Genomic DNA, 25,750 nt, shown 5'->3' on the forward strand with positions numbered 1-25,750 from the left:
CTAAAGTCGGTCCTTTATTAAATTATCAAGTATGATCAAGCCAATGAAGAGGTCCATGTTGTACTCTGCTTTTACCTAAGGAAAGCTCATTTTTCTATTAACCATTTTTCATGGTAAATAGAATAGAAAAATTAGAGTTTCAATTATTATATTATAAACCAATCTGACAGTTATGATATTTTCTATTTTGAATTTGTTTGAGCTCAAAGTTACAGTACATATTCAAATGACTTGTTGTTCCAACAAACAATTGATCACTTCAAGTGGGCTAACCCTGACTTTAACCTAGGGCTTGCTGGCTCTGCCAGTCCAGAGTTTGCCGGGTTATCCCCTCAAAACACGGGGCTAAAAGGTGCCAGTGTGAAACCCAGGGATATCCTTAGAATATGCAGTATGAAAAGCCTTACAAGGGATCAATCACTTTTGCCCTCAGAGCGGGTTTGTTTGGCCATGCCAACAGCTTCAGTCAATGAGAATGTGTTTGTCTATTGCCTAATTTTAGACATTGCAAATAAATGATCTAGATTGGGTCCATACTGTGAAAACTCTCGCAATGATGAAGCATTTTCTGTCTGTTAATGGCTAGATGTCTATTGCAGACATTTGGATTGGGTGGAGGTTTTATGGAGGCTTTTCAGTACCCAAAAGAACACAGTGTCTCCTGGAAAGGTTCCATCATATGGAAAACTGGAAAAATTCTCTTGTTTGAAGGAAGTTTGTGGAATAAATTCTCAGCTTGTAAAATTGTGACTATTAACTGATTATTATTTTTAATGATTACTTAGAAATTTTGGAATGCATCTCTTATCATAATGATTTACCTCTTCCAGGTCCTGTTATTGAACAACACACTGCAACAAGTCTGTCTGCCTAATACATAATGTTTATCAAGTCCATGTAGTTTTTGTAAAAGTCCTTTTAGATTCCAGAGTTTTACAACAAGGTTTTAAGTTACATTACAGCCAATAAGGCAGGGTGTTTGTTCTAGACTGTTTTTGCCCCCTGAAGTAAATTTGATAATATTGTCCCTGTATGTATTTAAGTGGTATTTAAGATGAATGCCTAAACATGACACAATTATAAAAACAAACCTCGTCACCTCAAAAGAGCATTAAAAAGGCTTTATTTGAGAAAAGTCAGGCACGTGTTAACAAAACATAGTTGATCCAATAACACAGGTAATGTTTCAACAGCATGAAAATAGCTACATGTGGACATGATTGGTCACAGAATAGTTGATTTGTAGGTTGTAGTAATGAAATGTATCTGTTTGTTGGTTGTACTTCTACAGGTCTTAGGTCTACAACAAGATCAAGAAAAGAGACAATACAATTTTTGGATAGAGTGCGGGAAGTGTGAGTAAGGTACTCGAATCACTGAGGGTCGAATGAGGCGCCATCTGGTCCATGGTCGCCTCTAGTTTTTTTGCTGACAGGAATGGAAAGTGCAAGATTTCTCCAGATCTGTTGAGAAGAGAAAAAGGCCAAATAATGACTTGGGAATGCCGAGCAGACGCATATCTTGATGGGGTGTGTGTGACATGTCTTGGCTACAAGGATACACTTTTAAAGCAAATCCGTTAAATTAGTCCTGTTAATCTTGATTTAACCCACAGTCATACAAACCTGAAGTGGATTCACTGCACTGTCTGAGTGAAGCCATGGCATTCATGTACTCTGTTCCCAAAAACTGGTCATAGGTTGTTCCAGCTTGAATCTCCTGGAGACACTTAGTGGAGTCCTTGAAGAGGAGGTTCTTTCCTGTCTCTGACTGGAACAATTTGAATGTGGGATCACTGCCACTGGTACCAAACTTGGCCTGTAAATAAAAAACAAAATTAATATTTAAAACAGTCTCATTTATTGTTTAGATTTCATCTAATTATGTAATTTATAAAAAATCACCACTCACCTGCTGGTCCTGGAGAACGCGGATCACCTCGCCGTGGGTGAGGTCGGGACGAGTCACCACAGCGTGTGCGGGCACGAGAGCCAGGTTACAAGAGATGTAATCAGTGACCGGCACTGGATTCTTCCCGGGGCAGATCAGCTCGTAATCAGCAGACCTCACTTCACTAGCCCATGCTGGACCATTGCCTTTGACAAGGAGAAGTGGCATGGAAGAATGTTGTAGTTTTATACGAAACAACGCAGTCGTAGTTGAGATGAAAACAGGTCAGTGTAAGTCTCTTACCATCACTGTTTTCTGGAACGATTGTGTGTTTGATGAAGGCCACATCGCCAGCACCCTCAACCAGACACCTATAATGACATGCAATACACAATTTGAGTAATAAGATTATGAATTTTTGACATTTTTGGAAATGCTCTTATTCGCTTTGTTGCCAAGAGTTAAATGAATGATACCACTCTCATGTCTGTGTGTTAGGTACAGAGCTGGAGTTGAGGGGTGGTTAGCTTAGCATGAAGAATAAAGCAGGGGGAAGCAGCAAACCTGGCTCTCTCAAAAAGTTCAGAAATACGCCTTTTAAAAGCCCAAAAGCTTGCAAATTAATACAATCTACAATATTGTGTGTTCAAGCCATACACAAACAGAATTGTGGTTTTAGGGGTAGTTAAATTATTTCTACCAGCAGAGAAGCTGCAAAAAAGTGCTGAGCAGATGGATAAACTGTTGTTTGTCAAGCTATAGTAGCAATTAAGTCCCCCTAAAACCACAAATGGTTGTTTTTACATTTCCATCTGTACATGAATTAAACAAATGAGATACAACTTGTTAATTAGTGAACTTTTGAGATTCTAGCGGAACTTTGGAGAGAACCAAGCTAGGCTAGGCTAACAACCTCCTGGTTCAAGCTCCATACTTGAGCACACAAACATGACAGTGGTACCAATCTTATTTTCTCATTCTCAGAAAGAAAGTGACTGCGCATATTTCCCAAAATGTCAAACTGTTCTTTTAACTTGCACATAAAATTGAATGCAGATAATAATTGCACTGCTGCATTCTACCTAAAGGCTCCAGCGTAGCCGTAATACCGCTCATCAGCACTGGCTTTGCACTTGGACTCGTCTCCCACAGCTTTGCCACTGCCGGCACACTGAGAGCACAATTTAGAGCTGGGGTCTGCTCCAGGGGCACAGCTACTGCTGAAGAAGGTAGCTGAGGAGAGGAGGAGACGCAGACAGTGAAGTGTGGTGGTGTCTCACTCAGAGGCAATACAAGTCAATCTCCTAAAAATTACATTTCTTCTTTTGTCAAGGTTAGGGAAAGATAGTGTTTTTTGTTAAATATTTAACCAAGACCACTGTTTTTCCCTGAACTTAACTGCGTTGCAGCTGCAGTAAATATGATCAATACATCCTTTCCTCATTACATTTCTTTCTCAAGGTATTTGCCATTTCAAATTTTCAGTATATGAATGAATATATGAATATTTAGGAGAACAAGCACACAGTCACTTACCCATGTCACAGTTGTTAGTCTGTTTGTGGATGTGACCCACGGGGATGTTCCAGCCTGCAGTTCTGCCGATGCCCGTGTGGCAAGACCTCTTGCCCTGCAGGTTGGCCCAGGTCACCCCTGAACCCTTCTTTATCACAGCCACAGCATAGTAAGAGGAGGGAGGGCCTACAAGAGTGGAAGTACAGAAGGAGATGAATCGGACAATTCATTCAAATTAACCGCTATTACAACCTAGAAAGTCTTTTAGTCAGTGCATAGCACTGAAGATACTCAAGATAGATGGAGAATAAAGTTTCCAATAATACATTAATAATGAATTAATATTCAATCACAATCAAATGGAGCTGCTCTTTGAAGAAAATACCTATTTGTCTTATAATTAGCATCAAATTAAACAGTCAATGGAACAATGGAAATCCTTCCATGAAACTTCCGCAGAAATGATTAGAAAATGCACACATATGCACACAGTTTAGTGTTATGGACTTTATGATTAATGCTTTTGTAATATAGTGACATGGGTGAAATATTTTCTTTTGATGGTCCTCAAGGCTGCATTTCAGCTAAATCCTACACTTATCTAACCTAATTTTATGGCCCTAGATGAGTGAAAATAACTAGTAAATACGAAGTAAATATATGTTATTTTTTATTTTTGTCTACATCCCTAAAACTAGAAGAAACAGAAATAATGTACAGGCAGGGTTATTACCTCCAGAGGTGCCACACTGCCCTGTGGAGACAGACAAAGATGCAAATATTACTCATGTAGAAAAGATAAAAAAAATACAGGACTGTATGTGATGGTTTCTGTCCTCATACCTTCGTCATACTGCTCCACCATAGCAGGAACCAGACCACACTTCCCAGCTGTGTACACCTGTCCTCCATCCACTGCCATTGCGTCAGCCTCTTTACGCTACAGGACAATCGAGACAACAGATAATTGAGACAAACGCCGCAATATGGAGCAAAACAATTCTCAGATTCCTGTATTTTCATCCAAGAGTGTTTTACCATAATCTTTTTCAGGCACTCGTCAACTGTGGGGGCACTCTCGCATTCAATGGAGGCCCCGTCAGTGCCCACACTGTTAATGCTCCACGTGTCACACTTGGCGGTCTCAGCGTGGCCCACAGCGCACCATTTAATGGCAGTGGATGAGGCGCCTGGGGTCTGCTCTAGAAAGCGAAGTAAAAGATAACCGTAAGCAAGTGTCTGTGGTCTAATGGTTTTGTATTTAATCTGTATGTTTGTATGTCTCTGCTTATGTTTACGCTACCTCTCTTAAGGGAACGGACAATGCTTATGTACTCAGCACCCAAATACAGGAAGGAATCTGTGTTTGCGGGCAGCTGCACCAGCTTCACTGTCGAGTCCTTGAACATCAGGTTTTTGGCAGTTCCATAGGCTTCAGAGGAGAAGAGGTTAAAGCCCTGAAGAGACAAAAAGTAAGCAAGTTCATTATGTAACTGAAACACAAATGTACAACTGTACTGCTTTATCATCTCTCCCTCTTCCAACTTATCATGCAGTCAACTCTACTGCTCTGTGTGCAGTATAAATATTTTGTATTGTACCTGCACTGAATTGAGGCTTGTCCAGATGAATTCTGCCAGCTGTGGGTCCTTGCGGCTGACAACAGCATGAGCAGGTACTCTGGCCAGGTGGCAGCTTTTATAGCTGTCGATAGGTCTTCTGGTGTTGTCCTTGCACAGCAGCTCGTAGTTGGCCTTTTCGGAGTCTGAAAGTGTGCCACGACAATAATTTAAAGGTTTTTCTTTTTCAGTCTTAATAAATCTCCTCCTCTCACTACCACATTTTGTTAAGTCAAACTTTATGGTTTAGCAAACAAGGATTTTGTTCATATAGACATGCTGGGCAATCAAGTATGATATCAGTCATGGCAATTATGACCTGGAGTGAGAATCGTAGCTGTGATTTTGAATCAAAGTGTAATTTAATAGTAAAACTGAGTATCACATGGGTGTGTGATGACGGCTTAAACACACCACAATGTATGTTCACATGACAAAAACTTTAGAAAGCTAGGAAGAACTGCTGTGGCAAAATCACCTTTTTAAATTATTACTAAAATGGGAGCTGGTTTGCCTCTCCCACCTTCTCTAAACTTTTTTTCCCTGTTGTATGTTTTCCTAATCATGAGTAATCTCGTAATAATCAGTGATTTTGATATAAATGCGATGATGCCTGGCAACAGTGCTGTTGTTTGTTTTGTTGTTATCAAATTTAGCTTACTTGGCTGACGTTACTATTCGTCAATAATTCAATACATATTAGAATGGATGATTATGTGATACGGACCAGGTACAGTGAGGTGCTTCACAAAAGCCACTTCTCCAACGCCATCCGCTAGACACCTGTTAAGTAGACAGTCCACAGGTGCATCGACATTAGAGGTTTGTTTGTTACCAGCAGTATACTTCCACAGAGAGAACGGGTTTCAGAAAGCATCAAATAAGATAAAAAAGTCACGTGTAGAGGTTGATAGAGGACAGGCGTAGCAGAAGGATCAAAGAAGGACTGATACTGACTGGAAGGCTCCGGCGTAGTCATAGTAAGGCTCACTGTGGGACCTGGAGCAGTCTCCCTTGCACAGCTCACACAGTTTGCCTCCCCTTGTTGCCCCCGGGACACAGCTGGACACGAAGAAGTTGCTCACCGCTGCAAACAAAAAGCAGGGCCGTAGCAAAGATTTTAGAAATACTAAAACACACACACACACACACACACACACACACACCTTCGGACAGTTGGACCAGACACCATAAAGGAAGTCTCAACATTTTGTTTTGTTATTGAAAATGTTTATACTTTATTTAGTTAAATGTTGTTTTCTGATGTGAAATGTAAAATCTTTTTCAAATAAATTTAGTTGGGTAAATATTAGCCAGTTAGGTTAGCTTAGCATAGCATTAAGACTGGAAACGGGGGGAAACGGCTGGCCTGGCTCTGTCCAAAAGTAACAAAATCCACCGAACCAGCACCTCTAAAGCTCACTAATTAACATGCTGTATCTTGTTTGTTTAAGAAGTATTGTGGTTTTACAGGAGGTTATGTGCTAGAGTTTTTCTTGGCTGGGTGTTTTACTTCCTGTAACCCCTTGGTGTCATTTTTACACTTAAGGTTTTGTACAGATTAAACAAATATAACGTGAATTAGCTAGTTAGGGGGATTTTGTTGCCTTTAGACAGACCAGGCAAGCCGTTTCCCCCTGCTTCCAGTCTTTATGCTAAGCTAAGCTAATTTAACTGGCTCTAGCTTCATATTTAATGGACAAACATGAGAGCGTTATCGATCTTCTCATCTAACTCTCAGCAAGAAAGCAAATGAGCATATTTCTCCAAATGTCAAACTATTCCTTTCCAGAAAAAATACTGAGAGAGATGACTGTCTAATATTATTTTTGATCATCTGACCTTTAAATGTGATCGGTGGCGACGTATGAGTAGTAACTCTGAGGATTGTGCTCAACATTTTGAGTAACTCACCCTCCTCCACAGGGCTGTCCTCGATGCCGCTCCACTGAATCTGACCCATGTTTAGCAGAGTTCCTATGGGAATGTTCCAGCCTGCAGATTTCCCCAACCCAGTGTGGCAGGATTTCTTCCCCTGGAGCTCTTTGAAGCCAAATCCAGAGTCCTTCTTCACCACAGCAACAGCGTAGTAACAGGTGTCCGAAGCTGGTTGTATGCAGACCAATTGTGAGCAAAAAGTTAAAACATGTAGCTCATACAAAATGCTAGAAATTCTGATGAAATGTCATCAGTAAAGACAGATCAGCAAACATACAGGTGCCGTAGTCCTCTGCAATAATGGGCTGCAGGTCATAGTTGATCAGTCCAGCAGTGTAGATGTCCCCTCCATCCAAAGTGATAGCATCTGCTTCACCAGCCTGATTAAAAAAACGCACACAAATTGTTACCAACCAGCAGCACGATGTTTGATCTCTCTAACAGCTCAAAAACACATACGTGAGTGAGTGTTTTGATGGGAGTTGGTGAATTCAAATACTGCACTTTTGTACAATGTTGAGATATGAGCACTTTAATTGAATGCCACTTTATATTTCTATTCCACTACACTTCAGAGGACAAAAGGTTTTTGCTCTTTTATTTGACAGCTGTAGTTGATAGTTATTTCATATATGTTCAAGATTTTAAAAACAAAACATATAACAATTGTAACAATTTATAAAATATGATGCAGTTTTTAAGATTAAGCTACCAAACAGTATATAAAGCAGTTAACGTCTCCAATAATAATGACAATATACGTACACAGTATATACAATCATTATATATTGCATAATGACTACTTTTATACTTTACATAAATGTTGCTAATAATACTGTTGTACTTGCGAGTATTTCCATTTTATCCATATTACATTTCAGAGGGAAATATTTTACTTTTTACTCCACTACATTCTGCAAAAACACAATTCTGTCATAAAAAAAAATCATGATGCACTGTTAGTGATTCAACTACTAAACTGTGAATAAAGTACTCTTCTTAATTCTTAATTCTTCTTTCTAAGTATACTTTTAAAAAAAAGTATTTTTGATACAATTATTTGTTAAGCACACATCTCATTGAGTGCACGCTCTGGTTCATGCTACTCTCCCCACCTTGATTGCAATGATGCAGTCGATGATGTTTTCTTTCTTCACGCAGGAGAACACGGGCGCTCTGGCTGAGAGGCCCAAACATTTCTGATGTTCTTGGTCCGATATGACGCACCATCTCACCCTGTCAGCGGGGGCCGCGAACACGGCGGCTGCAAAAGGCAGACGGAGAAACAACAATGCAGATGAATTGAGCGTTTAGTAACTCTACGGCTAAAAGATGGCGGTGCCGAATAGGCCCATGAAATTGTCTTTACCGAAGCATCCGAGTAGCGCAACAAGGAGGAGAGTCTTCATGCTGGACGGCGGGGTCTCCAGGTCAGCAGAGCAGAGAGAGGCAGCTCGGGCTTTTATAGCAAACCTCTGACTGCCACAGTTTGCTCAGGTTTCCTAATGCGCGCGCGCGCGTGTGTACTTTTGTGTGCTGGTACACGGGGTGGCAGAGAAACAGAGGGATATCCAACATTTCCACATAATGGAAATTCACACAAACTATTCAAGCATTGTTTGCACCTTCTGACATTACTCAGAAGAGCAGAACATTCAGGATCTCTAAATATGTTCTGATTGTATATGTATTTATGGTGTGTTCATGTGATCGGTTCCTGTCAGTGTATATATTATTATATTTTATATTATTGTATCATCATTACTATTTCAGCATTTTACTCTTGTAGTTGGTCAAGGTGGAGCTAATCTTAAGTGCTTTATATACAGTAAAAGGTGAAATAAAAAAAAACAGTAACTACAACTGTTAGACGAATGAAGTGCAGTAAAAAGTACAATATTTCCCTTAATACTACTTGAGTAAAAGCACTTAGTTACATTCCACCACTGGCATTTACAAACATTTTTCTCTTTTGCAAATGCTGTCTGCTCTTCTTCTGCTGCTTCATCCTAAAATGACACTATTTGACAACGAGTCCTACTCCTATATTTCTATATGTGACCTGAAAAAATGCAGTTTTGGGGAGACTACTGCTTTAAGAAGTATTGCAAAACCTGAAGATATACACAATATATTTGTAAGTAAATATCCAGCCACTTCAGGCAGAAAGGCGAATGGCCCTGTCGCATTATTTATTATGACAGTCAGAAGAAAAAGGCCAAAGCTTGTGAACAATTGCATTTATGAAAATATTTGAGTGAGAAAAGCTGCAGTGAGACCCGCATAAGAGTCGTGTTTACAGAGTCAGTGTTACCCAACACGAGAGCAAAGGTTCCTGTTGATTTGTAAATTGAACCAATAACACCTCCTTCTTTCTTTTCATCTGCCAAATTTTGAAATATTACCCAATAACTTTCACAATAGCTTTCATGTTCCACGAGGGGCCTTTGGTGGCGCAACTTTGGAAGATCAAAGATGTGATACAGGACGAGTGGATGGATTACATGTTTACTATAAGGACAATGACACTGTATTTTAACCATCATCACCTGTTATTCATTTTATACTTTCACTGTAGATCAGACGAGGGATTTGTGTGGCAGGAATAAAGAAACCAATTTGGTATTTCTCGAAACAAAGAGCTGAAGTGTAACTTACAATTCAGGCTGAAATGCAGCAAAATAATTGATGAAATCTTTTCATTAGCCAGAGGACTGCGCCATCCTGCATCCAAAACCCAAACTCTTTGTAAGTCAGAGGCTTTTACTAATTTTTATCGTTCAACACTTCCTCTCTCTCTCTGTCCATCTCTTTCACCCTTTGTACTCTATTGTTCTTTCTATTTATTTACATTTGGGCTATTGTGTCTGCAACCTTATGTTCTAACACTTACAGCACCTTATAATATGGACCTTTTCAAGTCAATGGGATATTTTGGGAGTAAATAATTGTTAAACAAATGAAATAAAATATGAATCAGTATTAAATAAGAGTATAAATGAGAGTCAGTACGATTCAGGTTCAGATATATAAGTGACTATGCAATCTTTCTGGAATTATTCATTTTATCCGTTTTGCTCTGTAAAACAAATATTAGCACTTGAGCAGAGTTTCCCAACACTGAAAAAGGACTGCACAATAAGAAAAATGGGCCAAATGAACCAAGTCATTAAAACGGTTTCTTGCTTTTTCATTTTGTTTTAAGGATTTAGCTGCTCTTAAACTGTGAGTACTTCACTGTCAGCTGGTTATTGTGACGTTCAGGTTAAAATCACAGATCAAACATACAGTTTAGCAGTATAGTAGTAGAGTATCTAGTGGTGTAGCACTGAACCAATGATATTAATATCCTGGTGATTTGCTATATAGACATTCATCAGTGTACTATACAGGTTATAATGCATCAAATAACGCATTATAGCCTATGATAATCTTGAATCTTGAGAAATGTTTTAATCTAAAGTAGATGAAAAGACATTTCAAAAGGGATGCTTTTTAACTGTAGTTAATGCGACCAGTATTATGCAGGAATTATTTCACAGGAAATCATTATTATTATTATCATTATTATTATATAATATGATATTATATTTTTCACATCTCATATTTGTACATACTTCTCATTTCTAAATTTATGCTACTTTCTATTCTTGAATGGGAGCACCTGTAACTGTGTAATTTCCCCCCGGGGATCAATAAAGTATTTCTGATTCTGATTCTGATACTCCAGGTGGTAGAAAGCACAGATATATAGCCAAGATATTCAAGGGGAGGGAGTACAAGTCATAAAAAGTAGTACGGTTTCAGGTATTCTATGTCCATGGTTGTGATTGGGAACAGGAAAATATGTCATTTAAATCCATATAAAAGTGTATCAAATTACAAAAGCAGCAAAATCCTTGTTCAGCCTAATCAGAATGTTTAAAAAAGGGGAATCAGCACATTATGCAACCCTTTATTTGTTTCCGGCTTATTCCAGTTCTTAACGCCTGCTGTCATTCCTCACCTGTCCACCAGTTGTCCTCATCATCATGTGACCTCCCTTCACACCTGTTTCCAATTACAGTCATCAGACCCTGTATATATAATATATTCTCCTAAACCAGCATTCAACTGTCCACCAGATTGTCTGTCACTTTAAATTTCCAGCCCAGTTCATTCTAGTTCTATACTGTGTGTTTGATCTGCCCGCCTGCCTCAGCCACTGGTTTTGTCTGCTGCCTTTACAGTATTACTGCTCTCTGACTGATTAAAGACTGTTTTTGACTCTCATTATCTGCCGTGTGAGTCTTTATCCCCGTGCCAGCTTCCTGAGCCTTCACAGATTACTGTGCCTTTTGTCAATCTGTGCTGACACTTCACTCAGCAGCATTATTGTAATGACACCTCTTGATAACACAGCCGGCAAGCCAATAACATTACTGTCCTGTACTCAGCGCACAAGTGGACGTTTACTGCATGCATTATTCATGCAATGAAATCAGGCTCATGAGTTGTTTCTGTATATATAAGTGAATTTCAGGAAAACCCCACGATCTGACGATAGATTCATGTTTTGGATCTCTATTTGTAGTAGTAAACATGAATATTTAGAGCCATTGATCAATAAATGCTGACATTTTTCAGAATTTTGTGATCCAGCTTCCTGAAATACCTCTGGGACTCTTGTGACTGGCTGCACGTCTGACAGTGATTACAGTCCACTAGGCCATCCTGACTGTGCTAAACCAGAGCAGATAAGCTTATCATCTATGATTGTTCTCCTGAAACATGCAGAGCAGGGGGTTAACAAGGCATTATAGGCTGGACGTTACACACAAACACAATTTCAGTCTGTGACGCAGGGCTCTGTGTGGCGTGGTGAGCCACGAGTACATTGAAAATGTTTTGTAATGTCTTTTTATCTTCAGCGCCTACATCATATAAGCAAGATGTGCATAAGATATTGTGCAAAATAACTGTGAATGTGCTACTACATGAAAAGTGTTGCCAAGGGAAAAGGTTGTGAATTTTGCACTTGAGTAAGAGGTAAAAGTCGAGTACTGCTCAGCCAGTGATGATTCATCTTGATACACACACACACATGATGATAACACTCTTGATCAGGGCCTTTGAAAACAGACAGATTCTAGAAAAACACATCTGGCTTGTAAATCAGGAAATACAGACACTGCTGGTTCAAGTTGTTCATGATGTTATGATGTTATTCACAGTGACAGCAACGGTGAGCTATTACCACACCTTTGCAGTAGTGGAGGAAGTACTCAGGTACTTGTAAAAACAGTCCATTACAAGTAAAAGTACTTAAAGTATCAAAAATAAAAGTAATTGTTCTACAGAAAAATGTCCCGTGTGATAAATTATTATATTACAATATTTTAATACTATTGCATCAGTGCATAGGTAGCATTTTACTGTTGGAGCTGGTGGAGGTGGAGTTAGTAGTAACAACTTTATTTACAGTTTAGTAGTTCAGTCCGGTAGCTCACAACCTCCAAAAGGTCACAAGATAAATCCAAGGGATTGTGAAAGAAGAAACGCCCTGAACTGTGCCAAACAAATTTGTATTAATGTTCGGATTATTCTCTAATTTTTGCTTTTTTTGATGAAATATTAGATAGTTTTACCTCTTTGGGCCTCTAACAGTTATTATAATTAGACAACCTGAGAAGTTTATGGGGTAGATCTGTCTTCTCTCAAAGACACTGCTTTTTTGTGGGGGTCTCAAGGGTCTCAAACTAAAAAGGTTGGGAACCACAGGTTTAATCTTGAATTATAATAATGAATTTATAAGCTTATTAAATGTTTTTAATGTCAAATCTTAATCTGAAAGTAGTAGCTGTAGCTGTCAAATAAATATGAAGTAAAAAGTACCCCCCCCGAAATGTGGTAGAATATAAGTTTCAAGTAGCATAAAATGGAATTACTTAAGTTAAGTACAAGTACCTCAAATTTGTACTTAAGTACAGTACTTCAGTAAATATTATTTTCCATCACTACGCCTATGTAGGTTGAAGCTTGAGAGCTGCTGAACATCCTACCCTTTAATATCGGGTCCAACTGCTTCATCAACTCATTAAAAATGTGTCAAAATTAGATCTTTGACTTTGCTGAGTTTGAGTGTGGAGTGATCCTATCTTATTTGTAGTTCTACCCAGATTTCAACGGCCAGTCTGGTGATTCAAATCTTCCATCCACAAACCTGCTTCCTTAAACTGCAGCCTCCTGTGTATATTACAGGAACTCTAGCCATATAGTATTGCACTACCATGAAGTTGGGGGACAAGAGACAGATTTAAAAAAATCTAAATTTATGCAGCAGAGGTAGAGATGTCCTTCTAACTCCAGAAACACTGGATCCTACATTTCCCATAATGCAACAGTCTTTCATCAGACCCCTTCTTTCAAACTCCACACCCCCAGTTTGTAACGCCGGCTTTCTGTTAAAAAAAAATATGTTAAGCCCAAAATAAATAAATAATATTATTCTTTCAAACTTTGGAAAGCTCCTGCAGAGCCACGAAAGACATTACACAAGAGGCTGAGTAGTACTCATTGGGACAAATAAAGTGAACCGTGGAGAGCCCCTTTAAACTCACCCCCCACATGGCTCACTGATCACACATTAACCTCCATTGATTTCATTCTGAGAACTAGCTGAAAGGTCCAGATGACTGGGGTCGACATCCTCCTTATGCAACAGACAAAACCTCAAACAAGCCAGGTCTGCGGGCCAGAGTTGTCAGGTCTTTTGAGGCAGCTGATCAGACCAAACACAGCATGTCCATATATATATTTTTAAGTTAAAGGGGGGGGAAAGGGTTCAGTACTCTACTAATGCTACTACCACTACTACTACATTCAGTACTGCCCTTTCCCAGCACATTTCCCCTCACCCTCCTTTTGTCTGTGACACTAAAAAACAGGTGGTGAAGGAATGCCCTTCATGTACCGTAGTACCCACACAGCGAGGACAGTGAAACAGAGTCAGAGTCCTCATCTGTTTGTACAGCTGCAGTCCTTTTCTTTCAACTCTTGACCGTTGCCCCCGTACAGACACTGTTCCTATTATCAGTTGGGGCCCTCATTCAAAGGGGAATATAAGAAATTAATTCAAATTCTAGGATGCTGACCAATGACATGTTTCTTTTTTCTAAGGCTTGACACTAAATGTGATCTACAGAGAATATAGATAAGATGAATGTGTTGTTTCTACGTACTTAGTAGCACTTGAGAGAAATTGTGACCCTATTTTTAACATCGTGAGAACAGTTTGTCCACAATTACCATTAGGAATTGGTCACAGATGTATTCTCTACAAAAGTGTGTTCATCCTGTAAAGCAGTTATATTGCTGTTAATAGTTATACCTGTGAAAATACTAATTGCCACAGTGATTCCCTTACTCACAATGAAAACGTTTTTGACTCTAGGACACAATTTAGAACATAAACATTTCAACAAATCCTATAAGGCCTGTGAACTTCTGTATGCATGTGATTCAAGCTGACATTTCACCACACAGCTTATTCTGATATCAGTAACCTGACGTGGCAGCACACATTACCTCCTTCCTTCCAGGACTGGAGTGCGAGGTAAAAGAAAAACTTGTAAATATAGAAATATATATATAGCTACTCCCCAGGACCAACTGCAACAACTTAAAGAGGTACACTGTGAAGTTTTCTTGTGAATGTCACCCAAAGACATTCTTATGGGTAAAGAAACTACTTCATAAAACATTTGTAAAGCTCATTCAAATCCTTTCAAACCTTTATTATTTACACTGGCTAGTGGCTTTATTCTTCTTCACCTTAGTTACTAAAGAATTGCTGCTATTTAAGGCACATTACTGCCACCAACTGTCCATATGTCATCTTATAAAAGTCCATATGGTTTCCTAACTATAACCATGTGCTCTATCACTCCAGATGCTGTCTCAATTATTGTTGTTTGTTGAGGCACTAGTTTGAACTTGATGCACAGAGGTTCCCTCATCCTTATGCAGCTGTTGTCATCATCTGTGTAATTTACTGAACATTGTCAGTGTTTGATGCAGGTCTACATGTCAACACATCAGGCCACCAGACATGCAAGCCAAGTTAGCAACTAACAAGAAAACATTGTATGAAGTTGCTAAAAAAGCCATATCTTCATAATTTCATCACACTGAAACAAATCTTCATAGTTGTAGTTGCAGTTGATTCTCAGGAGTTGCTGCTTTTCTATTTTACAAAAAAAGTTTCTATTTTTCTTTTGATGTTGGTTTGGGTTGTAACCTATGACATTTGTCTCATCACATCATGACTGTAAAGTTCATTCAAGGACAAATCAGTTAATTTAAAAAACAAAAACATCACAAAAGACCAATCAGAATCTCCCTTGGTTTTGGTGGTTATATTTCAACATCAGCATATTTTCTTGGCAGCATATAAAAAAAGAAAGGAAACAATGACTACAGCTAAATACCAGTCTCTCTCTAAGCCATCTCTGTACAGTGTAGGTCCGACTGATGAGATGTACCACCCTTCATTCATTCCCTTCTGTATCAAAAGTTGAAATCCAAAAACAATCTATGAGTCTCTAATTAGCCAATAGAAACTTGAGTAAAAATGTGCAGATCGACCCAAATCCTCTCAGATCTACACAAGTGTTGTCACAGATGCCCGACACATTGTCTTGTAATTTTTGGACCTTTTCTCTTAGTGCCTCTGCCTTCCAAATAATTACAATTGTTCAAACAGTGACCATGTGGGGTCAAAATAAACAAGAGTGAGCTAGAAAATAAACTCTTTTGACATTTTAAGTCCTTTCTGGGAGGTAAAAGTATTTTTGTACAAGTCCCTGGTGCCTCATCATCAATTAGTGATCCATTATTTGGGTTTCTTTTATTTGAATATGATATATATATATATATTCTATCCTGATGTGCCTCAGCGTTCAGAACAAAATGAAGCCTGCATCAGAAAAGAATAAATCACATTAAAAAGAGTGCTGGCATCCGTAACACCTTACTGGCCAATTGTAGAGCACTAAAAAGGGATTAGGCTGTCAGTAGAGACGTCAGTATTCAGACTAGTGGAGTGGCGGGGGAAGTAGTCCATCCACTAAGAGTTGTCTTGGCAAAAACGGGGCCTAATTCCAGGAGAACAGAAGGTTATGTGATCAAGGCCAGTAACATCGTCCCAGATCATTGGTGAAAGGGTGAGGTCTATCAAGAGAGATACAGACAAGCAAAAGTGAGTGTGTCTGACAAGGCTAGTTCCTCTCCTGCACAAATACAGTCTCCTGAGGACAAAGCCCCGCCTCTTGCAGCGTGATGTCATAGTCCAAGTGGGCGAGCTTCCTTCTGGGAAAGTTGGTGACGAGTTCGAAGCGTTCATTAGGGTAACCCTTGGACTGGACGTGTCTTACGAGGGCCTGTGAAGTGAGAAGGTAATGTACCAGAGGTGAGACATTTTAAGTAACAATCAGAATTCATGTGATAATATTCACTGTTGACTGGGCTTTTACATTCATTTTACCAAAAGCAATAGTTTGACTTTTTGGGAAAAATGCTTATTCGCTTTGCTACCGAGAGTTAGATGAGTGAATGGATACCACTCTCATGTCTGTGCAATAAATGTGAAGCTGGAGGCAGCAGCTGGTTAGCTTAGCTTAGCATAAAGACTGGAAACGGGGAAACAGCCTGGCTCTGTCCAAAGTTAAAAAAATCCACCTCTAAAGTTCACTAATTAACACGTTATATCTCATTTGTTTAATGAAATTCAAGTGTAGTTCTGGGCTGGACTATTTCTTGGCCAGAAGCAGTAACTTCCTGGAGTCTAGCAAGTGGTGCAGGCCAAGAAATAGTCCTACACATAACCCCCGGTACAATGGTGAGTTGTCGTTTTTGATTAAACAAAGGAGATATAATGTGTTAATTATTGGGCTGTAGAAGTGCTGGTAAGCAGATTTTTTTTTAAACTTTTGGATGGAGCGGGGCTAGCTGTTTGCTTTCAGTCTCCAGTCTATGCTAAGCTAAGCGCCTTCTGGTTCCAGACACGAGAGTGGCATGAATCATCTGACCCTCAGCAACAAAGCAAAGAAGCATAATTTCCCAAAATGTTGAACTATTCCTTTAAAATAGAGTTACTATGGTGTGTTCTCACCAAAAGTTTTGCTTTAGAAGACAAGGAAATTTGCTCTCTCTGTCCATCTGGGTAACGGAGCATCAACCTGGCTTTGGGACCTATGAGAAGAAGAAAAAAACACATTCTGGTAAATATCTTTCAGATATGACGCAGTTGTTGTTCATTCCAATACGTTAACAAAAGTCACTGTCACTTTTGACTTTTTTTGTCACCCCTTTGGTCAATCAGTAAATTAAAATCTGACTTAGTGCAGGAGAAGTGATGAAAAACATACAGAATAAATTAATTCCTTCATCTAATTTGTGTAAACTCATATAAAAAAAGAGAGACTGAGCCATAGCCCACACCTTTCTCTACCGCAACAAGTTCATTGCAGATAATAAATGCAAAAAAAAACAAAAAAAACAAAACCACACTCTTAGTCTGAGAATGAACTGTGTGTGCACAGGGGTTATACTGATTCTTGACACTCGACATCCTGTGGGGCATTTACTGATTTAGTTAACTAAGATGCCAATCTTTAAGAGCATGTGTCCAGTGAAGACCTCTAAAACCAGGTCTTTGACTTTGTATCATTATCCCTTGGACAGTACATAGCTAGAATATGTGAGACATAAAACACAGCAATCAGAAATGTCTTTGCTAGATGTGTGCTTCTGAAAATGGGAAGACTCCTGAGCCTTTCTTCAGCTTGCTTAATGTAGTCTTCACTATCCATAATAATGTCCACGGACATCAGAAACTTGTAGAAGACAACACGGAGTAACCAATCACGCGGTAACTCGCGCAGAGACAGGCCCTCTCAAACACACAAACACCTCATCAAAACTGTTTCAGGTTTCGAATCACATAATGACATACCATTGTCATCAGGACAGTCAACGTTGCTAGTTTTGGTGGTGCTGGTCTTGGAAGGTCCAGCGTTTTCCGCCGCTGGGGTACAGTGGTTCCCTCCAGAATCTGCGTCAGGCTGAGGATGACGAAGACCAGCAGCTGAGGGCTCCAGGTGGTTCTTTTTGCTCTCCTCTTTCTTGTGACTGTGGTTGTTTTCTTTGTACGGAGACTTTCTGTGAGAAGAAGTGGAACTATCGGGATGTAGGCGCTGCTGGGCCGCATTGGCCGGAGGGAGCGAGGTGTGTTTGCCAGAACTTTTCTCTTCGTGTACTGGCATCTCGCTGTCTGAGCCATCAACAGAGATGGGACCCTCGCTGTCAGAGAAGGGCTCTGCATCTGACTCGTCGTCTGATCGTGGAGAATCTGGAATTTCGGGGGCATTTGAGGACTCGTAGTGGGTCTCCTGTAGGGAGGCTCGTATCGCTGCCTCCAGCTGACTGTCTTCACTGGCATCAATTAGACTCTCCTACAACAGAAAAACAGAGTGTGCAGCTGTAGAAAACAAATCAAAAGCCATGGCTGTGTGGTAATAACAACATCAAATATATGCTTAAAATACGTCAATATTGATGACAATGTGACAATCTTTGGGGGCTGTTTAATGGTGCTTATATGACACATGCAGATTTTGAGAGATTATCATCAGTAATAAGAGATTGATGACCAAGCAGCAAGAAGCATTCACTTTTCATTTAACGCAGATAGCACAGTGTAATTAGTTGACAAAAATGTTATCTTTTACATGTAATGCAGCCTTCAGGACCAGAAAGAGACAAAAGAGAACAAAAATCCCAGATAATAGCTCTACAATTGATAAATAATTCTGAGTTGTGACAGAGGAAATTCCCAGAGAGAGAAGATAAGAGTGAGAATAAGAGGCGACACATGAGATTAGAAACCCACAGAGCGAGCTCGTTTGGCAGGGGGTGCGTGGCAGGATGGCCCGTCGAGCTGCCCGTGCTCTGCCAGGAAGCCAGTTGCCTGCTCCAGGAACGATGCCACATCCAGCTGGTTCCACTCCACCATCTTCTGACCTAAAGTGAACATGTTTTGATCAGCACGGGTCAATAACAAAAACACATCTGCAAAAGCAGTGTTCAGATGCATCGACTTAGAGCTACTTTGCAGATGTAAACAGCTGGGGTGAGACATCTGCTCACTGACATCACACTTGTACTGTTTCCAAGGTTACACAGGTGACAATGCAGTTCACATTTATCCTCATTATTTATTTAGTGAAAAACCAACTGTTAGCCTGTATTGATCCCACCACTTAATCATACAAGGATCTCTTGCTCGGTCACACACCATTATTCAAGGATGTTGTATAATGTTGCTTTTAAATTACTTCTCCTAATGATGTTGTCTTGTCTTCTAAATGGTATGTTGTCCTCTTTCAAAAACACTCACCAGTGCGTGGGTCAAGGATGGATATATAGGGAAACTTGTTCAGCTTATAGAACTGGATGTATCTTTGTCCCTCTTCACTGTCATGATATACCTGTAATGAAAGAAAATGCACAATGCAATAGAGAAATGAACCTCACACCAGATATACTCAAGTTGAGTCGTGTGTATATGAATACTAGCATTACGAGACTCTGACTTTTTCTACAGTAGAAGAAGTGGGTACTGCAACATCATTATTTAATTGAAATATCTTCTCTTCATTAATATGCCTGATGTGATAAATGTGCATTCATTTGCACATCCCTGCACAAAACAGTATCGCTTTTTCATTTAAATAATTAAAATAATCACATTTTATTGTCAATTTTACATTCACGCTTCTTGACTTGCAGTACTAATTTCATCTTATTTACCCAGGCAAATTCCTTGTATGTGAAAACCTACTTGGCAATAAACCTGATTCTGACTCGGCTTCCAACTTTTCCACCACATGAGGACGGCTATGCACTGCTATGCACTACTTAACGCACTGTTTCTGTGGCTGGACTGTCAATGGTTTCCATTTTTGCATCACTGACTAAATGAATTTCTCATAGGAATAATGGAGTTCAACTTGACCTCCCCATGAATTCCGTTTAGCATCTGGACCTTTGCTAAGACATCAATCCAAAGTTTGCAGGAAGGTGAAAGCATCACAGACCACCTGGGATTTGAAACTGCATACCTGCCAGAATATAAAGTGTTCTCTGATGATGGTCTTCACTGCGTCGTTACTCCAAACATCCCTGTTGAGGCACTGGCAGGCGAAGTCCTGAACATTTTGAATGTTGATCATTAGCCACTTGTTCTCCAGTTGTCCACAGTCTTTTGCCTATAAGCACAATAGAGGAAATATAGAATCAGAAAAAACACAGGAAACCAAGCTGCAGTTAGTCAATTACTGAACAACGAGATTGTTATATTGGCAAGTTTGGATGAAGACCAAAAGGGCATACGTGGTTAAGCCACAGCTTGATGGAAGACAAAGTTAAAGGGACTTCACTTACATAACGCTCTTCAACCTAAACGGTTAGCAAAGTGCTTTACAGATCTGGTCCTATTCACCCATTCCCACACACATTCACCCGCCAATGGCGACCGAGCTGCCACGCAAGGTGCTAGCCACCAACCAGTCAAGTTGCAGTTTACATCCATGTCTGTCCAGACTCATATAATATATGTAGTGAATACTGGTTTGGTTGGTCACAATCTCCCCTTCTGTAACTCTGAGTTATGGTGTTGAATAATAGCCAGGACATCAATTCTTGAGTTATGTGCAAAAACATGTTTGTCAAGGTCATTTTGAGGTGACAGTGACCTTGACCTTTGACCACCAAATTCTGGACGTTTGTGCTAAATTTGAAGAAATTCCCTCAAGGTGTTCCTGAGAATATCGCGTTCATGAGAATGGGACAGACGGATGGACAACCTGAAAACATAATGCCTCTGGTCGCGGCTCCCGGCGACGTAGAGTCTTAAAAAGGACAACCTGCACTTTCATACTCGGCACACCTGGTTTCCCACCTCTGATCTACACAGTCACCATCTGAAATTTCACTGAAAGTTCACACAAATGGAATAAAGGCGTGTGGTGTAAAGTGTCCGATGAGTGGCTCCTCACCGTCTCAAAGCTGCCTTTGTGCATGAGCTCAATGGGGGGACGGAAAAGGTCTGCCAGGGTGCTCAGTTTCTTATCCACCGTGGCACCGTTACGCAGCTCCTGTTCCTGGCGAACTAGGAAAGAAACCAAATTCATAGTCATTATAGGATGTAAAGATACAGTGAAAAAAGGTTGAGACAGAGAGAAACTGTGTCAAGGCCACGTGAAAAACGTAAATTTACGCACTTGTTTCTGTTTGGAAGTCTCGGAAACCATCAAATATAGATCGAGCAGGTCTTCTTCGCTTTGGCACTGCATGTATAACAAACACATCATAAGTCACATTCAGCAGACGACTGAACAGTAACAAAAATTTAGTTTAAAATGTGTTTGCATGGGGTGGAATAAGAAAAGAAGCAGTAAAATACCTCCAAACAAAGGTTCTGGTTCCACCAATATGTCCTGCTTCTGGGGAATGGGCGCTCGTACTTCACTGAGACATAAGGCAACATATACAATATTATTATAAGAAGCATCTAGTATCAGTCAAGTTATAAAGATACACTCTCTGATTTTGATATGTCACCCAGCAGAAACCCAAATCAAAGCAATGCCCTGAACCCCAAACTTTCCCACCAGCTCACTGTTCACAACAACTCTAAACTAGGAGAGAAATTTAGTAGCATGTGTAAGAAATCAGAGAGTGTATCTCTAAGATACTAAAACGTGGTTTAAAGACTTTTATTTGTAAAGAAAAATATCAGCTCACTCTGAAGGGGGAGCTCTGCTGCTCGAAGCTGCTGAACTGGAGCTGGTACTGGGCTCCTCTGCAATCCCGCCTCCGTCCAGAAACATGGTCACTGCCATCTCCAGGTTGTTGTTGCATGCTTCTAACATATGTTTTCCTACACTCTCCGTGGCCCCTAAAACAATGTTGGACATAGGCATACTGATGTTGAATAACATTTATAGATAAAAAAAACATTCATGTACACACAATTCATGTAATTTATGGAAAAAAATCATCTGTGATTGAAAGTTGTGTATCATCAGTAACATGATAGAATTGGATGTTCACATCCTCTGTCTTATGATGAAAGGACTTTATTGATTTTTGCATGTTGTAGCTTGTTTACTACACATCATGTATACATTACTGCTAACCTCAATATTTCAAAGCATTCCCTTGGCTTCAATTCATTTTACTATGTTGTGACTCGAGCCTGAACAACACTGGATGTTTAAGGACAATATTGATATTTGAAAGTTAAAAGATATGTACCAAGATTGGGACTGTTCCGGACATTTAACAGTTGAAAAATGAACTTGTCAGTGCTGTGGGGACAAACTATAGAACACGGTTTCTAAATGACCACAAATACAGTATATCTTCATCATTTCCATGCTGCGATTTCTTGTAACTTATCTGCCAACACCTACAGCAATAATGGTTCATCATATAACATACTTTAAATGTGACAGCAAACAGTAAAACTGAAAGCATACTACACACAACACATAGGTAACATAGTAGAATTTGATGCTAGCAGCTCTTCTGTTGTATATTGAATTAATCCATTTAAAAGAACCACACTAATTTATACATGTTTTAACATTTTTACTGCATATCATGTATACATACCCGTTTTTGTTAGATTACTTGCCTTTTCGTTTATTTCACTATTTTCTGTGACAATGCATACTTGCACACAATTGAAACAGGCTTGTCTAAATACCTAGTCTACGTGAACATCCTGTTTAGTATTGTTTTTGTTAAAATTACGTCCTCATTTTGTGCGGATGCAGAACGAATTCCAATTATGGGGTCGTACAACAACAATGCAACTTCATTAATTATAAATATGGATAACCATACCTCCAAAAAGTATTTAGAAGTTGACAGCAACACTGTGCTGAAATGACTGAAAGTCAAATAATTGCCTTAAAGTTACAAAATGCACCCAGCCCAATAAATAGGCTATGGTATGCTTTGGGAAGTAGAAGTAGTAGTAGCAATAACGTAGCTAAAGTATAGGCTACGTGATTTGTAGTTGACGGGCTAAAACATGCAAAAACACCAGAATTGTCCTTTAATGTCTTAAGATCATGAATCGCTACAATGCATAATACTATGAAAACATTTTGGTTGTGAGAAAACACTCAATCTGAGGACCAAGTTTAGTCTTTTTTAAGCTTACGGCGCCGTTTGGCTACCATGATTTTTCCGTGTGTACTGCGCATGTCCGTTTCACTTTCCAAGTCGAGCAGCAGCCCCCGAACTGAGTCTCCTCTTTCCTCGGTAAATAACTTAAAACTGAAATACCGTCCATCGTGTCAAAGCACACATAAACTATTGAGGACATCTGAGAGAGTACTCGGAGACAGACAGTGTGCTCATCGAAGTGGGTTTACATCACAGCCGGAGTGAAGATGACAGTAACACAACATGAAGCCTGGCTGATGATGAAGAAGGGAAATGTTGCACAGCCGACGTCCATTCCACATTATCAAAGAACATGCAAAGCAAAAGGGAGCAGAAACCCAGCTTTAGGCTAGCGATGTAGTGGCTGTAATGAGCACCACAAAGGAAATCTGATATTTACAAGTGGCTGTGAAAGATAATATTAAAAGCTGGTGGTTTTACGATCCTTTCTCTGAGTCTTTCACTTGAGTTTATCAGATAACTGGCTGTGCTTTTTCCCTCTGCAAAGCATTGACAGCGCAGTGGCCAGAGCAAGACTTAACGTCCGTTTTCTTTCCTGCGCACTAATTTCGTGGTTTGTTGGACCAGGGAACTATTCCTGTTAGATAACCCAAACCTACTAAATAGATCAAACGCAAAATAAAATGTTATTTTTACCTGTTATTGCTGTGAATTGTTGTATTAACCCATTCACCCCCGGAGCTGAGGTGTCTCCGAGCGCCGCCATCTTACCGCCACAAACAACAACATAAATGTGGCGCATGCGCTACGCCGTCCTTTTCCCCCTTGCCTGGCGCGGCGCGAGCCCCATGCGTCACCATAGGATTGTGCTGCATTGTGGGTTACGTAGTTCAGTAAAGAAAAAGAGCGTGTTACTGGTTTTTAGATTCATGGAGAGTAATATCGTTTGCTTTACATCCATTTTTATTGGAGATATTGATATTCAGATTTAACCATGCAGTAGCAGACACATCACAAATGCCTTTTCCGGAGTTACATCTGTTGGTCTTCTCTGTACTTGGTGGCATACAGTGGAAAAGGCTCGCTGTATTCAAGAAAAGAAAACGCATTAGTAATAACGTTAAATATGTATCCTTCAAGATTTTACATCTAATTTCCCCTGTAAAAGAAGAAAACACTTCAAAACTCTTCATTTTGTTTTTTCACATGCAGCACTTCATCAGTAGGAAAATGAGTATTGTGTGCAGATTGATTTATTGTTTAATTATTATTGATATTTGATGTGATGTTGTATCTTGTGATTGGTGGGATGAAGTGAATTAATTCAGTTGCTGATCATTCTGGGTAAACTTCACATCCACCAATCTACATGGACTGGCACCTTAATTAAAGAGGTGAAGAACAAAAAGGCTAAGAAGGCTTTTCATTATTTTAATGAGTTTGAGATTTAAATTGATTATTTATTTAATCGTTGGACTTAATGCACCCCCCTGGCTTGTATAAAGTTTACACTACATTCTCTGTTTTTGAATTGCTTTGTTGTAAATAAAGAAAGTTAGTAGTGTCAGTCATTATTATAGCTAATAAATTCAAACTCCTTAGACTTGCTCTTTGAGTAGTGTAATTTTATTGTTATTTGCATAATACATTCAGTTTGAAAACAGTGTCAACCAAGTCCAAACCCCGAAGACTCTGTTTGAACAACAATGACCTACTAGCAGTTTGAATAATTGCTCATTCAGTGACCAATCAAGGTCGAGCCATCTTAATCTGTTGTGCTGCCTGGCATAAACAAGAACAAAAAAAGGATTTCACTTTACAAAGGGAAGGTGATGATGGCACTAACTTTCTACATCGTGAGATGTCCAAACTATATTTACAAATACACAAAGTGAGACGTCCAATCCCACCGGCCAATTGGAAAGTAATTATAGTTAAAGCTGAATATAAAATAACATTACATTCATAGCAATAATGCACAATGTCCTTCAGTTTTGCTGATAGTCTGATATGGGCTCATAAATGTTGTACAGATGAGTTATGTTCAAGACAGCTAACCATGAATAATTGGATTTAAAAGCTTTATAATCATATTTTCAATTCCGTTGAAAAAGAGCTATTTTCAGCCAAAGTTGCCTATGATACAAACCAGCACATTATGGTTGTATTTCCTTGCCTACAAAGGGAAATTCAGTATTAACTTAGGCCACTTTAACAATTTGAAGGCCAACTATGGATCCTGGTGAGAGGAATTAAGATGATGATGGTCACTCAGTATCTTATATTGCACAGAAAGCATTTTGTTTAGCATTCTCCATGTAAACCCAGTAATGCATAGAAATCTGATGCTTCTGTGTCCCCATGTGACCCTTTAGCCCTGAGGTGGGAAATTATCTTCATACAAAAGCTGCATCACTTTTCAATTTTAACAGGGTTAGGCGCACTCAAGCATTATATACAGTTTTTGTTCAAGTTGGTCATCTTAGAAATATGTGAATATCTATTTTCAGGCAATACTGAAGGTCAAATTAGAATATTGCAGAATGTGT

General features: G+C 39.4%; 2 protein-coding genes across 2 annotated transcripts; both read right to left on the reverse strand.

Annotated features, from left to right (window-relative positions):
• Positions 1-1,346: 1,346 nt before the first annotated feature.
• tfa (transferrin-a) lies at positions 1,347-8,371 on the reverse strand. Its single transcript, XM_070918955.1, has 17 exons — positions 8,332-8,371; positions 8,078-8,226; positions 7,240-7,342; positions 6,939-7,130; positions 5,982-6,111; positions 5,752-5,807; positions 5,007-5,170; positions 4,709-4,862; positions 4,444-4,607; positions 4,249-4,345; positions 4,139-4,159; positions 3,427-3,591; positions 2,973-3,123; positions 2,194-2,261; positions 1,912-2,096; positions 1,626-1,818; positions 1,347-1,463 (listed from the first exon to the last, which is right to left on the reverse strand). Exons 1-17 carry the CDS (start codon positions 8,369-8,371, stop codon positions 1,417-1,419), a joined length of 2,079 nt encoding a protein of 692 aa, XP_070775056.1. The 3' UTR covers positions 1,347-1,416.
• Positions 8,372-15,343: 6,972 nt separating this feature from the next.
• ubxn7 (UBX domain protein 7) lies at positions 15,344-24,003 on the reverse strand. Its single transcript, XM_070919079.1, has 11 exons — positions 23,898-24,003; positions 21,807-21,960; positions 21,466-21,530; positions 21,284-21,349; positions 21,059-21,171; positions 20,123-20,269; positions 19,399-19,489; positions 18,892-19,022; positions 17,956-18,454; positions 17,113-17,192; positions 15,344-16,381 (listed from the first exon to the last, which is right to left on the reverse strand). The coding sequence occupies exons 1-11, from the start codon at positions 24,001-24,003 to the stop codon at positions 16,220-16,222; spliced, it is 1,614 nt and encodes a 537-aa protein (XP_070775180.1). The 3' UTR covers positions 15,344-16,219.
• Between the last annotated feature and the right edge of the window lie 1,747 nt (positions 24,004-25,750).

The sequence above is a fragment of the Enoplosus armatus genome, chromosome 14 (genome assembly GCF_043641665.1).
Source record: "Enoplosus armatus isolate fEnoArm2 chromosome 14, fEnoArm2.hap1, whole genome shotgun sequence".
NCBI lineage: Eukaryota > Metazoa > Chordata > Actinopteri > Centrarchiformes > Enoplosidae > Enoplosus > Enoplosus armatus.

Excerpts from the sequence above, each read along its gene's own strand:
- ubxn7 (XM_070919079.1), bottom strand. The coding sequence starts at position 24,003 with ATGCGCCACATTTATGTTGTTGTTTGTGGCGGTAAGATGGCGGCGCTC. Across the intron at positions 19,490-20,122 it reads AACACTTTATATTCTGGCAG|GTATATCATGACAGTGAAGA; the intron begins GTATGCAGTTTC and ends CTTTCATTACAG. Across the intron at positions 17,193-17,955 it reads TGACTGTCCTGATGACAATG|GTCCCAAAGCCAGGTTGATG; the intron begins GTATGTCATTAT and ends TTCTTCTCATAG.
- tfa (XM_070918955.1), bottom strand. The coding sequence starts at position 8,371 with ATGAAGACTCTCCTCCTTGTTGCGCTACTCGGATGCTTCG. Across the intron at positions 5,808-5,981 it reads GACTACGCCGGAGCCTTCCA|GTGTCTAGCGGATGGCGTTG; the intron begins GTCAGTATCAGT and ends TCTACTTAACAG. Across the intron at positions 3,124-3,426 it reads GACTAACAACTGTGACATGG|CTACCTTCTTCAGCAGTAGC; the intron begins GTAAGTGACTGT and ends TCCTCTCCTCAG.